At 39.4% G+C, this 16,110-nt stretch overlaps 1 protein-coding gene across 1 annotated transcript in view; it reads left to right on the forward strand.

Annotated features, from left to right (window-relative positions):
- Positions 1-16,110, forward strand: part of LOC126417098 (engulfment and cell motility protein 1-like) — a 65,315-nt gene that overhangs the window by 20,609 nt on the left and 28,596 nt on the right. The window contains exons 2-3 of the mRNA XM_050084992.1: positions 1,837-2,118; positions 2,528-2,694. Coding sequence (XP_049940949.1) covers positions 1,837-2,118; positions 2,528-2,694 — 449 coding nt within the window. The remainder of the gene's footprint in view (positions 1-1,836; positions 2,119-2,527; positions 2,695-16,110) is intronic.

Genomic DNA, 16,110 nt, shown 5'->3' on the forward strand with positions numbered 1-16,110 from the left:
CCCAGTGTTGTCAAGCCACTTTACAGAATCTTAGATGAGCCATCAAATTGAAACATTGAGGTATGTTGTCCAATGGTGTTATTCTCCTGCATGATAATACTCGCCCATACACAGCCAGTACGGTGAAGACAATATTGCAGCAGTTTCAGGGGGGAATGCTGGAACATCCATCACACAGTCCCAACCTTTCACTGTGTGACTTTCATATGTTTGGACTTCTAAAACAAGCTATTCGCAGACATCAACTCACAACAGATGACGAAGTGTGTGACTGGGTCCAGGCCTGGATCTGACAGCCTAATAGCTTCTTCAAGGATGGAATCGACCAGCTAGTATCATAATGGGATGAATGTGCCAACAGTTTTGATGATTATTTTTGAGTATGTGTACTGTGTATAAATAAATTTTTGAGTTAATAAAATCGTTACCTTTACTTGACATTAGTGGCCGGGTTTCATTTAAATCCCCCTTATACTTAGTATGAAGGAAAGCTAAACAACAGCTTAATACTGTAAGAGAAGGATGACTGTGTTTTTCAGAGTCACTGGTTTTTTACTAATACATATAAAAAACAATTATCGAGAAGTAATTCCCAGAACTGACAAAGTGTGTACGTTAGCACTTACAGAAAAAGTGTGTAATTCTTACTTCTAGTGGTCAACATATAACTTGGTGTGTTCCATATCCCTGTGGGATCTCCTCCATGGTAAGATTTATAGAATATGAAGTTTGCGTGAATAAATAAATAAATAAAATGAATAACTTCAGATATGTTATAATTATGTCAAAATGTATAAATATGGAATCTGGTTTTTGGAGTAACAAAAATTGTGTTGGGAAAAGAATGTAAATGCTGATAAAAAAATGGTATAGTCATTGTCTGTTACAAGGGGATTTCTATGAGAACACGTTAGCGTTAATAACTTTTATTTGAATTTTTTGCTGTATCTCACTGTATGCCCTGTTATCTAATTATCATTAATTTGTTAATTAATTTTTGGGATGATTCTCATGTGTACTAAATAGAATGAAAAGGTATATGAAAACTATTAGTAGGATGATTTTTGCAAGTACTGAAAAAACAGTTCAAATATAAATTTATCATTATAAATGTGTTTATTCTCCCATTTTCATGGCCATTTTTCTCCAGAACATTATTATGCACCATTAAAAAAACAAAGACAGTTGTGTTACATAATCCTAAATACAAATAAATTAATGGCATCTCGTAATTTTCTTAAAGTGTCTATCATTGTGCCAATAGCCTTGCCGCAGTGGTAACACTGGTTCCTGTCAGATCACCAAAGTTAAGCACCATCGGGCTTGGCTCACACCTGGATGGGTCAATGTCCGGGTCTGCCAAGTGCTCTTGGCAAGCATGGTGCACTCAGTCCTCGTAAGGCCAATTGAGGAGCTACTTGATTGAGAAGTAGCAGCACCTGTCATGAAAACTGACAACGGACAGGAGAGCGATGTGCTGACTACATGTCCCTCCGCACCCACATCCTGTGATGCTTGAGGGCTGAGGATGATACGGCAGCTGATCAGTACCACTTGGCCTTCAAAGAGCTATTTGGACATTTTTGTGTTTGTGTGTGTGTGTGTGTGTGTGTGTGTGTGTGTATGTGTGTGTGTGTGTGTGTGTGTTCATGAACAAGCTAAAACTGATTCTAATTTGAAAGTTAGACTTTATATTTTTTTTTGGTTTTCTGTTGTGCTCCTCATGAAATATGTGCCATTTTTTAATTGCAAATTAGAAAGCTTCAAATCCTCATTTTAAAATACAGATTATACCATTCTTAATCATCAGTGTGAATTGTAGAATATCTGTGGAAGGTTCTGCTAGTGCTGGAGCGACAAATAATAGAAGGCCTCAAGACTCAGCCAAGGGAGTGGCAAAAGTTGGATCGTCAGCTGCAGGAATGGAGCTATGAGCGTGTGACACAAGTCTGGAATGATGAACGTGAGCAGCAGTTACAGTGGAACCTCCGAAATCTGCCTCCAGTTGTCAGCCTACGTGAAACACGAACAAATGAGTTGTTAGATGTTATTGCTCAGCAGAGGCTTGGAGTAATGTCTGACGGTGAATTTTTTCCTAAACTTGGCGTTCGGCAGCAGGTGAGGATATGTACATTGTTGTATTATATTCTTAGGAAATCACATTAGAAATAAAATGACGGCAGGTGTGGTTACATACTACCACAAGGCCTTGTTGAAATAACATTAACATCAAATGCCTTGTGAAAATGAATAAGTGTTTCATTTAAGTTTTAGTACTGATTTAATTCTTGAATAGAGAAATATTATTCTCTGAAAACAATGCAATGTTTAAAGTAAATACCTGAAAAAATAAGTACATACTCAGCCTTATCTAATCGAAGTATTCAAGAATATAGTTTTATTAATAAATAAGTCTTGTTTTTGATCCCTTTGCATTAGTGTGCAAAATTTATTCATTTAATTTACAGTTTGCACTAGACTTGTCTCTGTGCTTGCAAAAGAATATACATAGAACTTTGTATTTCAGAAAGGCAAACAAAAACTGTGGTTTGCATATCTATCACCTAATCACAAAGTTATTCACTATGGGGACTGCATAGATGAGAATCGTCCAGAGTGTCCATGTAAAATATCAGTGTCGGATATCAGAGATTTAGTTACGGGACTGAAATGTCCCCATATAAAAAACGCAAAGTAAGTTTCTGACTTATGGGAATCTATTGCTTCTATTATCCAAAATGTTTCAAATTTTAGATTGTCTTATGGCACTCATTTTAAAAATCTATTTTAGAAGAATTTATACTTTACAACTAATTTGTTAATTTTTGTATGATTTTTGTTACTCGTTTTTTTTAATAATGAAATTGTAATTCATCTGCATAGTGAATTTGCCTAATTTAGGGTTATCACAGCATTCATTTAACCAATGATGGAGATAATTTACACTCTACTCTTCAATTGGTTGCAAAATAAGACTTGTGTACAACATCTAAACCACCTACCTATAAACAATTGATGGATGACGAATGTATAATATGGATGACAAATGCATAGTGTGCACAATAAGTTTAAGAACTGATTTTCTACAGACATGCTAACCATAAGAACATCATTTAGAATTCACAGAAATTAGACAGATGCACCTAATGGAGATGAATACAAGTTAATACCATATTACTGCAGGTATAATAAGAAAAAGAGGGGACGATTGTTCATTCCATGTGATTACTGCATTGAACAGTTCTATCAGTACTGTATTTCAGTAACAGAATTGAAACATACAAGATAGCAAGTCTGACAGTCATGACCCCAAACAGGAGATGTTTTAAACTTCATTATGCGATTAGAGGAGGTGATAATGGCAGAAATAACTGGGATGTGATTGTATGGGGTGATTTCAATATTGATTTTAACACTGATAGTTCTGATAGAGGGCACCATGAGTTACTGATGTTCAGTTTTGGTTTGATCCAACAGTAATATTCCAGACAAGAATATAAGGAGGCAATGTAACTGTCATTCATAATTTATTTTTAAACGGTACTGTCTTTCGTGAAATACATGTGATTCTTATAATTTTTTGTTTGATCATTATGATCAAAAGGCAACAGTAAAGTATCCCCATTAATCACATTTTGTATGAAGGAAAAAGTATAATTTCATGGAAGTTTAAATTCTGACCTATTTACACTATTCAGAAAGAATTTACAGTGTGAAAAATGAGGCTCGTTTACTAAGGGCACAAAGCAGATAAGAAATATAATTCTTTCCTAAAAATATCCTTACAGCATTATGAATTCAGTTTTGCTTGACAACAGGTTAGGGAAAGTGGAAGAGGAAGCCAAGAAAAAGCGTAGCTCACATCTGTGATCAACATATCTTGTGCCACAACAAGAGGGGGAAAGAGAACTTTACTTAATGCAGAGGATTAGCTGTTATTTATCAAGACTTGAAACCAAACTACAAGCAGTACTTTATTATACCATAAATAAGGCAAAAGCCATACACTATGTACAAAAGATTGAAGATTTAGAGAACAAGACAAGGAGAATTTAGAGCATTATTAGGTGGGAAACAATAAATTTGGTAAGCCAAATAACTTTCAACTGTCAACAGTGAGATAGATTATATGAAATTCAAATCATTGGCTACTAAAGTCAGTTATTTTATGATCTCATGAACTCAATAATAGTAGAACTAAACATGAAAAATTATGCTAAAATTTCGTTTTTAGGACATCCACTACTGAGAGGTGTGTTTAATAGAATGACATGCTTCAGTTGCAATAATGATTCATTCAAGCCACAACCAGTTATTAATCCCATGTTAAAATCCCATCATCTAGTGTGAAAAAATTATTGTATTAGGTCATGCATAACACATGGTCAGGCCACTCAGTCCAAAGGTTCCAAGTCACTGCACCTTGAGTGGGAACTGCCCGTTGTCGAGCAGCTGTATGCCACAGACTCCAACATGGACTGCGTAGAGGGCCACACTGGAGATGCCTGCACCACTCCATGCATCTAGACCTCCAACATGGTCCTCCATTCAGTCTTTGTTGGCATCCATGGTGTGCAGCTGCTCAACAGCAAACTGTTTCCACCCAAGATGCAGTGACTTCTAGCCTTTGCACTGACTAACCCATCGTGTTATGCATGACCAAGTACAATAATATTTTATACACCTGAAGAAGGGATATTTTTCTTTTCTTTTTTTGAGTTACCAATCTTCTGATTGCTTTGATGCAACCTGCCACAAATTCCTCTCTTGTGCCAACCTCCTCATCGCAGAGTAGCATTTGCAACATATTTCCTTTCTGGATGTATTCCAATCTCCATCTTCCTCTACAGTTTTGTTTTTATGCTCTACAGATCTCTCTAGTACCATGGAAGTTATTCCCCGATGTCCTACCATCCTGTCTCTTCTTCTTGTCAGTGTTTTCCATATATTCCTTTCCTCACCAATTCTGCAGAGAACCTCCTCATTTTAACAGCCAAAAACGGTTGTGGGTTTAATCAATCATTATTACAACTGAAATGGGTGTTATTCTATTAGAAATTATCCTGTTGGCGTTTTCTGTAATCTTGTCAAGGCCTTTGGTTATAAACATCAGACATGAGCACTAGGGAAACTAAAATGGTATGGATGGTATGGCATGAAGAACCTTCTTTTTGCATGAGTGGAGTATTGTCCTAACAATATAAAATAAATGGTTACATTAGCAAGTTATATGATATATGCTGATGACAGAGGTACATTGACAAACAGCCCAGACACAACCACACCAGACACAGACAGGAGAATAATGGAGCAGGCTTACAGCTGTTTCACATGTAACATCTTAACTGTTGATCTATTTTTTTTAACATGTTATGCAATGCCACAAAAATAAAAATTACTTACAGTACCGAAGTAGATACAAATAGGCGTACACTGACTGAGGCTCGATGTCTGAAGTTCTTGGGCATCCAGTTGGTAATGAACTGACATGGCTCTGTCAGTGAGTGGATAAGTATAACTAAAAAAACTCAGTTCTGGCTGCTTTGGACTTGAAATCTCATTATCTTGACCTATAGACAAGACTGCTAGCATATTTTTACTGTATATTGCACTATGGCATTGACTTCTAAGGCAATGAAGCTAAAGTGAAAGAAAATATGTATTTTACAGAAACATGCAATAAGAACACAGTATAGAGTTGACATCTGAACGTCTTGGAGAAGCCTCTTTGGGGACCTTCAGGGATTCCTGAGAGAAATTGGAATGAACTTAACATTTCATAACAACAGTACTAGATGCAAAAGTTAATTTTCATATGGACTATGTATCCCTGTCTAGAGATCAGAATAGGATTTTATGCTGTTATGGAAAAGTGTACTACAGGCTGCCAGCAGATGTCAGGCACAAAACTGAAAATTCCCATATATTCCAAATCAAAGTAAAGAAAAACTTCAGTAGTAACTACATATACAATTTACTAGTGTTTGGACTAAACGATGACAATTTCAGCATAATTCCAGAACCTATTTTTATTTATTTTTATTTATTTATTTGCATTTTCCCTATGATTTCACCAATGTATGTATTAGACATATATACTGCACACATCTCCACCTACCTTCAGCCCTCTCTCTCTGTCCACTTCTTCCCCCTCCAATCACTCTGTGCAGGTGATGTGAATTGTTTATTTACTGCAATCCATAATTGTAAATGAAATAATGTGACCTGTCTCTCCAGTGTCATATCAAGAAAACTGTGCTATGTTGACAGGTACTGTTGTGATTTTGTAATTAATAGTGCTTCACAGTTGAAAGTTGTCCACAGCATTCCCAACTGTGAGGACTTTACTTGCAATGTATCGACTAATGGCGCGTCTTGTTTCCACGGTATAAGTATCCATAATCCATTTAATATGCAAACCAAGTGTCTGTCTACCTCTTCCTCCTCCTCCTCCTCCCTGTCTCTGACCATCTCCGCCTCCATCATCTATCTGTTTATACCTCCTCCTCATTTTTCGGTGCCCATCTCATCCTCCCCCTCTCTATGAACATCTCATCCTCACCCATGTCTGCCCATACCCTCATCCCCGCCTCTCTGTCCATCTCCTCCTCCTCTAACTCTTACCACCCCCTCCTCCCCCCTCCCTTCGTCCATTCCCTCCTTCCCATTCTATGTACTAATCTCCTACCTAGCTTCATAGGCCAACTCCCCCTCTACGTATTCTCCACTTACCTGTCTCTTTTCATCTCTTCCTACTCTCTTTCTATCTATACATCTCCTCCTGCCCCATCTCTCCGTCCACCTCATCCTCCCACCTTTCTCTGGCCCATCTCTTACTGCCACCTTTCTGTCTGTCCATCTCCTCTTCCTGCCTTTCCTGTGCATCTCATCGCCCGTTGTCTCACTACCCATCCATCTCATCCTCTCCCTCCTTACACTGGATCAAGATGAACTATTGTGGTGTCCTGCTGCCACAGTATAAGTACCCATGGTCCACTTAAAACATGTACCACTTGTCTGTCCATCCGCAAGTGTAACCCTGCACCTGTTGTGCAGGGCAGCATGAATGTCAGGGGTTGAAAAATTCTTTTCACTTTAGTACCTCCACTCCTATTAGAGCTAAAAGAATCTAACAGCCACAGTGCTGACTTAAATACAGCAAGTAGTATTTGTATCAAATCTGGTTGAAACCAATCCAGAGGTTTCGGAGATGGTGGACACACACACACACACACACACTCTCTCTCTCTCTCTCTCTCTCTCTCTCTCTCTCTCTCTCTCTCTCCATCCATAGAAAATATAAAACGTATGGATGTTGTCAACACATCATATAATACAGAAACATAAATACACCAATGTATACAATTACAAACACATAAATAGATCCACATATTATTTGATTTACTATGTCACATTTTTGTACATCATATTTCACTATTCTATTGAACATGTTGTAAACTGACTCTTAATCACAGTAGTTAATTATTAGCACTACTGTCAACAAAATTTACATATCATTTCAGGTAATCTTTGACATATCATTTTTAGGATATTCCTGAAGACTTATACTTCACTTTTGCCTTAGATATCTTGTGGAAGGTTGTTCTATAATTTGATTGCATTTTTGGGTTTTTATTTGTTTTTTCTATTGAGATGTAAGCAGTGGCTGGATTTCATTCCATGTTCATTTCAATGTATTTTTTTATTGGATCACTGTTCGCAAAATGCATACACATCAAACAGTCAGATTCCCACAGATGTAAACAAGTCTATGCAATGAGTTCTTGCATTACTTTTTGTTGTAATTTATACAGTCCTTTTTTGTAGCTTAAAGAGTTTTTGTATATTCTGCTCATCTGTTCCCTTGAAGGTTATCCCATAACTAATTGTAGAATGAACGTATACAAAATATATTGTTCTAGAGTATGAGCTACTACACACAGAACTTATTATTTTAAGTGCAGTGCATACTGAAGCTACTTGCTCCCTGAGGGCAGTAATATCAAGAAGTACATTGGGCCAAGCACTAATATTGATGTATTCTGGGTTATAAAGGTGTTTTATGGTATGACTGAAGTTTGCTTGAGAGATTTCTACACATGAAACCATTCATTTCCTATCTCTCTTACACCCAGTTTATTTAACAGAGTTGTGTGACCTATTGCATAAAACGTTTTTGTAAAGTCCAGGAAGATGCCTGTTATATGATCTCCTTTGCCTAGCACTTCCAAAACACCATTTGTAAATTGAGCTTCATTGCTCCTGTGCCTGAAACACACGAAAAATCATACTTTGTTAAGTACTCCATGAGCCTAACCTTCATTATGGTTTACAATACTTTTGAAAACAGTGACAGTAGAGAGAGGGGCCTATAATTTTGTAACCCCTTTCTAATGTCGAGGCAGGACTTTTGCATACTTCAGCAAGCAAACAGGCACTTCATCTATACTTCCTGAGGTTTTATTTTTTGGGTTCCATGCAACATTGCCCACCATAACACACAGTGAACACAATAAGATAAGCCAAATGTATGCAAGCAGTAACAACATGATAACTGTGCACAAGCGTAATGTGGCAGGGTTTAAATAGATACTCCCCTGTGGCAGGCTCTATCGGAAGTTCACAGTATAGCTCTTCCTTGGTGCACTCTCACAGATGACAACACACTGCTAATGCAAGCAGCTTTCAAGTGTGCGCACATTACTTCATACCTCTTACCTTGGGGCACAACTCCAATATGCGAGATGTAAATGACATCTTCCTCCACAAGGCTCTGACTCAGACAACGTGCTGATACTGGGGTGTATGATTGGAACTACCTGGGGCGAGGGCAGCATCGCAGTCCACCTTCTCGTGTCAGTCCATATTGTAAGATGGGTGACACAGATGCAAGCTACCTGTCCGCGACAGGTCCAGGGCCTGACGGTGATGGTGCCCCCATAGTTGGCAACTGAGGTGGAGGAGATGGCTCCGGTGTGGACAGCAGCTGCATCAGTACTGGTAGTGGTACTGGAGAAGCTGCACCAGGTTCGTCCCCTGGTGATGTGGGACCTCTCGTATGTCATGGCAGGGACCCATTCACATCAGGTGATCTGTGAACTGATGCAGACTGGCTTGGCAATGTCAGTGTCCCAGCCAGGGTTGTCCGATCATTCACACACAGGCGCAACTGGTCACAATGACATGCACAAGGGCCCTCCTCTGTACGGACATCGCAAGGAGGTGGACGCAGCGTCAGGAGATGGCGGCGGAAATCCATTTTGGGCACTGACCAAACCCATGTGTCTAGACAGCCACTCTGGCTGGAAACAGGATGATGGCTGCATGGGTTGGCATCCCTGGCCGGGTCACAGAAGATGCAGAAGCATTCCGGATTGGCACCTGTAGAGCAGTTCGGCAGGGCTGTTGTCACCAAACGGCTTGAACTGATAGGAAGACAAATTGATCCAAGGCAATGTCGGATGAGGACTGAGTCACATACTTTTTCATTTGCATTTTGAATGTTCTAACTAACCTTTCGGGCTCACCATTGGACTGCAGGTTGAAGGGCGGGGCCAAAATGTAAAATGTGGCTGATCTCTCAAAACCGTTGCAGGAGGCAAATTTCTGTGACATAAACTGAGGATCATTATCAGAGAGCAACACTACCAGAAGTCCTTCGATGGAACAAATTTTCAATAGGGCTGCCAAAATTGATGGGCAATGAACAACATATGGGAACCAAGAGGATACATCAATTACTAAGAGCCAGCTTGCCTTAAGGAAAGGGCCAGTGAAATCAATGTGGAGATGGTCCCACGCCTGTGAAGGCTGATGCCACAGAAACAATGCTGCCCAGATGGCAGCTTGCTCCAATGCATATTGGGAAAACAGCGGAACAAAATGAGTGATGTTGCCATCCAAAGCAGGCCAAAAAACATGACAGCAGGCTAACTCCTTGGTGCATAGCATCTCCCAGTGATCAGCATGCAGCAATTGCTGGATCTCCAAACAAAAAGCTGAGGGAACCACTACAGAAGGATTTGAATAGTCCATATCAAGTAGGAGAACACCATCAATGACAGAGAAATGGAGTCGAAACACATAGTTACGGAGGGGTTCAGATACCCATGATGGAGGTTCCTCAGGCTGGCCATGCTGAACGCAGTGTATCACTTTCTGTAAAATTGGATTGATAGCACCAGCTTATATGACTGAAGCACTTGTGATTAGAAAGCCATTGACAGTTTGTTGAGAACATTCATCAAAGTGGAAACCGAGTAACTCCTCTTGGTCAAAAATTGGACCTGGACCAGTTGTAAGACAAGGAGAGTGCATCAGCATTCATATGTTTAGCTGTGGGATGGAAGTGAATCTTGAAGTTGTACCAACAGAGGAACAGCACCCAACATTGAAGACGATGCACTGCTTTGTCTGGCAACAATGCTGAGGGGTTCAACAATGAAACTAATGGCTTGTGATCCATGATGAGGTGAAATTTTACACCATACATTGTGTTACAAGGCAAGGCACAGATTGTAACATAGACTTCAGTTTGTAAAACTCTGTTTCACATGCGTGTGACCAGTGGAAAAATGTCCCCTTATGCAGTAAGGCATGTATCAATTGTGCAACCGATGCTACCCCTGGCAGAAACTGATGGTAATAAGCAGTTTTACACAAAAAAACCTGGAGTTCCTTGACCGACACAGGATGTGGTAGAGCCATAGCAGCACACACATTCTGAAAAAGGGGCTTGATACCTCTAACCCAAGATCAGCAACAGAATTCCTTTCTAATCTTGTGGCCTGTAACACCAAAAAGAGTGTAATAAGTTGTTGAGATGTTCAGCAGTGGAGGAGTAGAAGAAACAATGTCATCAAGACATTTGGCACAGCCAGGCACAGACCTCATATGAGTTAATTGAGAAACTGTTGAGAAATTGACAGGGCACTGGTCACATCAAACAATAACTACAAGTATTGATACAAGCCAAAAGGTGTGTTAATGACCAAGGCCCGTTGAGAGTCAGCATCAATGGGAAGCTGCGAATATGCATCAGATATGTTGATCTTGGGAAAATACTGACCACTAGTGAGCTTAGAAAAAAGTTCATCAGGGCACACCATGGGATACATGTCAATGATAGACTGAGCATTGACAGAAACTGAAATCACCGCAAAAATGTAACCATCCTGATGGCTTCTCGGCAATGATTAATGGGGTAGCCCATTCACTGAATGAGATCGATTGGACGACCCCCAGAGGCCATGAAGCGGTTGAGCTCCACATTGACTTGGTCATGGAGTGCCATCAGCACCGGGTGAGCCTGAAAGAATTGGGGTTTGGCCGAATACTTCTTGGTGATGTGGGCTTTGAAATTATTGGCACAACCTAAACCCACAGAAAACAGGGCGGGAAATTTAGAGCATAAAGAGTTGAGTTACATAAAAGGCACTTGATCAGAGATGAGTTTAACATCAGAAATAGTAAATCCAAGATGATTAAAGGCATCCAAACAAAACAAAGTTTTGGTGCATGCTTTGATCACCACCACAAAAGTCAAGGACGAATCAAAGATTTAGATGTGATGGGCCAAGAAACTAGTTAACATCAGAAAGCTTTGTTAATTGTAGGTGACTAATGTATGTGAGACTGGTGCTAAAAGGGGAGAACCCAAGATCTTGTACATTTGCAGGTTGGGTACAAACACGGCAACACGAGTGTCAACTTGCAAGTGCAATGACGTACGTCCGTTTCCAGAAGTATTTTGAAAGAAGATCACTTGTGTTATCAAAAGAGGGTGAAGATGGAGCCTGCAGGGGGGCCAGTCAGCAAAGGAGTTGATACATGTGTGGTGATGACCAAGACAAAACAAAAGCACAGGACAAAGTAACATTAGTCAATTCAAATGCATTAAAATGGTGCCACAAACGTTTTTTGTAGACATCCCATTCTTTGGCAGACTCATTGCAATCCAGAAACAGTGGGGGATAAATAAGCAGGTTAGCAACAGACAAAACAGGAGGTGCAAGGGGCGAAAAGAGGAAATACAAGGGGTGACACATAAGATTGTGACAGACCCAAACTGGCCAAAACAGAGGCAAACATTTGCAATACCTCCTACTGTTGACTGGTATGCTGCAACACCACAGTACGAACCCCTAGCTGATCAATTAGCCGGTGGAAAAACTCATCAGTAGCACCATCAGACATTGTAGACGGAATGGAGGACTAACCTGAGACTGAAAACCACACGGAGAGCAATCCTACACTCATTGTCACATGTGTTGTAACTTAAACACACAAAACAACCAAGAATGTAGTACAACTTTATTAGACTGTGGCATGTACACCAATCACCATAACATGCACTAAACACAATTACATAAGGCAAATGTATGCAAGCAGTAATAACATGATAACTGAATGCGAGTGCAGCATGACAGGGTTTAAATAGGTCTTGCCCATGGTGGGCTCCATTGGAAGTCACTCTCTCGAGTGACAACACACTGCTAATGTGCATGGCTTTCAGGTATGTGCACATTACTTTACTGTTGTAGCTTGGTAGCTATGTTACTGAAATGTTGGTTCGCAGAGGTTGCTTGCTCTGTGGGATCATGTATCGTGCTACCACTGTGCTAAAGTTCTATGTTTACTTGTTTAGTCTCTCCTACTTATCTCTAGTTAGGTGACATTCTAGGCTGCTTTGATTTCATTTTCTGTCTTTTCTACAAATTTACCACTTTGGGACATTTTTATGCTTCTCTCTATATATTTTTGTATGTCTGGTAGTACTTTTGAAATGTGTGATCATTTTGGCTGCTTTTGCTTGAGGGTTACGGTTATTTTTGTTTTGTTAACGACTCTTAGTACTTTCGGAAGCACTGCTTCAACTTTGAATTCAAATACTGTGAGAAGCTTCAAGAACTTCCCATCAATGCTGATCTCCATGTACACTCCTACCCATGTTTCACTGTTCATCTGTGTGGCAAATTCAACTCTTTTTGGCTAAGAGAAAACTATTCAGTATGTCAGGATTTTAATTTTCTTTCCTATGGCTGACTGGATTGATCTTAGTGACCAAGGTAATATACAACAACATTGCAACTTTCTTTCTCTATGTCAGTTAGCATATGGTAAATGATTGATGCTGAAAGCTTGGTTAGCATTTTAGCAGTGTTAATCACAAGTGATATTCTACAGCTGTATAGCTGTTCAAGAATGGGTTCATTGTGTTGATTGTTTAAATCTCCACAAATGAGAATTTTGTCCTTAGGATTAGAAAGTATGTCCAATACTTGAATTAATATTGCAATGGTAATATACATGTCACCATTGGCAGAGCAGTAAATATGTAGTATAGTTAGTCTTTGGAACATATAGGGCCTCTACATATTCTTCTTCACTTAATGAAATAATGTCATTTCTAATTTTATACATAATTCCTCCTTTTAGACATGTGCTTATTGCAGATCCCCTGCAACAATGTTGCAAGCAAGTCAACTATCAGTAATATGCAGTTCAACTTCTAGCTGTTGCACTTTATTTCTTATGGAGTGGATACTTTGGTGGAGAACTGAAAAAAACTAAGCACTGCTTACCTTGGCGACTTCTTGTATTTCTTGTCTTTGTCCAAAAAGTCATTTGGATGACAAATAGTCTTCTTGTTGAGCACTTCATTTTCCACTGTTGCTTCTGTTGATCCTCACCTTATTTTGCACTTTTTCTGGTACTTTTGACAGTTACATCACTATTTACAGTTCTATCACTTCTATCTCTTTTAGAAGTGCTGTTGTCATTTCTGTTGGGGCTAATGATAGAGTTGCAATTATTGTTTTGCTTTTGAAATCATTTTCATGTTGTTTATTTCCTTGGTTATCAGATTTGCCAGGTACTCTTTCCCCAAGCCATTGAGATGTAGTCCATGTTATGTATGGACTCTACATCCTATATTAATTATGTCAAAGCATTTCACATTTTTAAAATGCCTGCAGATTTTGGCAAACTGATGATTGGTGTTTTGTACCTTCGTTATTACCATGACTGTCTCATGAGACATTGATGATGCTAAATATTCACAGTTACAACAGTTATGTGTGTGAGGCTTTTCAGACACTGTTCAAGATTATAGACGGTGAACACCAAGAACTTGCACAGCAAATATTGCAGCAATGGCAGATGCTACTGATGTTCAGTTTTCACAGAACACATTGTTGGTGTTCTGGGGCTCATACTATTAGCCAATCAACAGATTATAATAATACCTATAAAGTGTAATTTTTGTGCAACATACACATTCTTAAATGGAACAATACCTATTGACATTGCAGAATTCTAGAGCAAGTAGCTAATGAGGTATCATATTTTGAAAAGTTCCCACACCGACAGTTGTACAATACCTGTTGTAGCACACACTAAAGAACAACATAAGTGCATACAATAGTTATGTGGATTCTGACCAGTAATGAGACTACTGACCATCCGTAGCACATGTGCTAGCATTGCAATGGAGATGTCCAAGCAGGCTGCAGTAATACGTCATTGCTTATCATCAGGTGTAGTTAGTATGTCATTGTAAGCAGCTTCTTTCAGCTTTCCCCACAGAAAAACTTTACGGGTGTCAAATCTGGGGATAAGGGCAGCCAAGGTACACATGCTCTGCGTCCAATCCAAAAATTTAGAAACAATTTGTGAAGACATGCTGTAGTACTTCGTATACTATGGGCCGGACAGCCATCATGTTGGTACCACAGGTTCCTCCTAGTCTGCAGAGGAACATCTTCCTAGTCTGCAGAGGAACATCTTCTAGACGGTCTATTAGGAGACTACAACACTAGCGTACATTCAAGTGTTCCATCTATGAAAAATGGCCCTACGAGCTGATGGTTCACTATCCCACACCACATGTTTATACTCAGTGGACACTGATGTTCCACCTGATAAAGCCAATGGCTGATCCAGCCAATGGGGATTTTCAACATATCAATAGCGCATGTTTCACTGGTTTATTTGGCCATGGTTGGTAAACGCGGCTTCATTAGTAAATAAGACACATCTGGTGTATCCTGTCTTAATGCCTGTGTGCAGCAGTTAACATGATTCTCTTAAGCATTTCCATGCAGCTCTTGATGGAGAGAAATATGGTAGGGGTAGAACCTATCTCACTGGAGAAGCATAGGACACTTGCCTGAATCACGCCACTTTCTCGTGTGATTGTGTGGGAGCTAATGTGTGGACCAACTGCAACACTGGTAAGAGCATTGAGATAGCTTGTTGTGTAAGCCACACAAGAACAAACTGTACTTTTCCTACATTCTACATACACAATGAGCATGTCACCTTTTTGTGCATTGATAAATCTCGTTGTTCACTCAAAAGTTAATGCTTGGACTGTGACACACTAACTGCGTAGCAAGTCACAATGCATCAAGGAACACACAACTACACAGTAAGCAAACATAATGACATTGTACCTGGGAACCACACAGGTTGAATGGCACAAACAAGTATTGGAGTTGGAACTTTTCAGAATACAATTTCTTGTAAACAAGTCACACTAGAATCCTGCCACAAACACCACTGACATTTTAATTTACCCACACTAGAATCCTACAGCAAACAGTTCTGATAGTCTAATTTATCGAACTTTTGTTTTGTTAATGTCAATAGCCACTATTCCATTTAAGAAGTATATGCTGCACAAATAATCCATTTTCTAATCATTACTACAGTCTGCTTATAGGCAAAAAATACAAGCCCCTGGCTGCCAATCCATTCGGTGAAGACCACACATCAACAGCACTTTCCATTTCTACAATACTTGTGCTGCAAGTTTTAGGTGATTCAGCCTGTATGGATGTTTGCTTTGCCAGTACATAGACAGCTGGTAGTCATCTCTGTACAGTTACGTAATGCATTGTTTGAAGTATAATACAAAAACAGCAACTGATCAGCATAGCTGAAGCAGTGGTGACTTGTTTCAAAGTAGTAATTTTCTCCTAATACGCACAGATAAAGTAATGTAGAATAATTTCCACAGTTATCAGTGTGGGTAGATTAGCACTAGTTGAAATTGGTTGTAAGTGTACTTTATAGAACTATCCAGCAGAGGTTGCTTCTGCCTCTTAA

The sequence above is a fragment of the Schistocerca serialis genome, chromosome 8 (genome assembly GCF_023864345.2).
Source record: "Schistocerca serialis cubense isolate TAMUIC-IGC-003099 chromosome 8, iqSchSeri2.2, whole genome shotgun sequence".
NCBI classification, from domain to species: Eukaryota; Metazoa; Arthropoda; class Insecta; order Orthoptera; family Acrididae; genus Schistocerca; species Schistocerca serialis.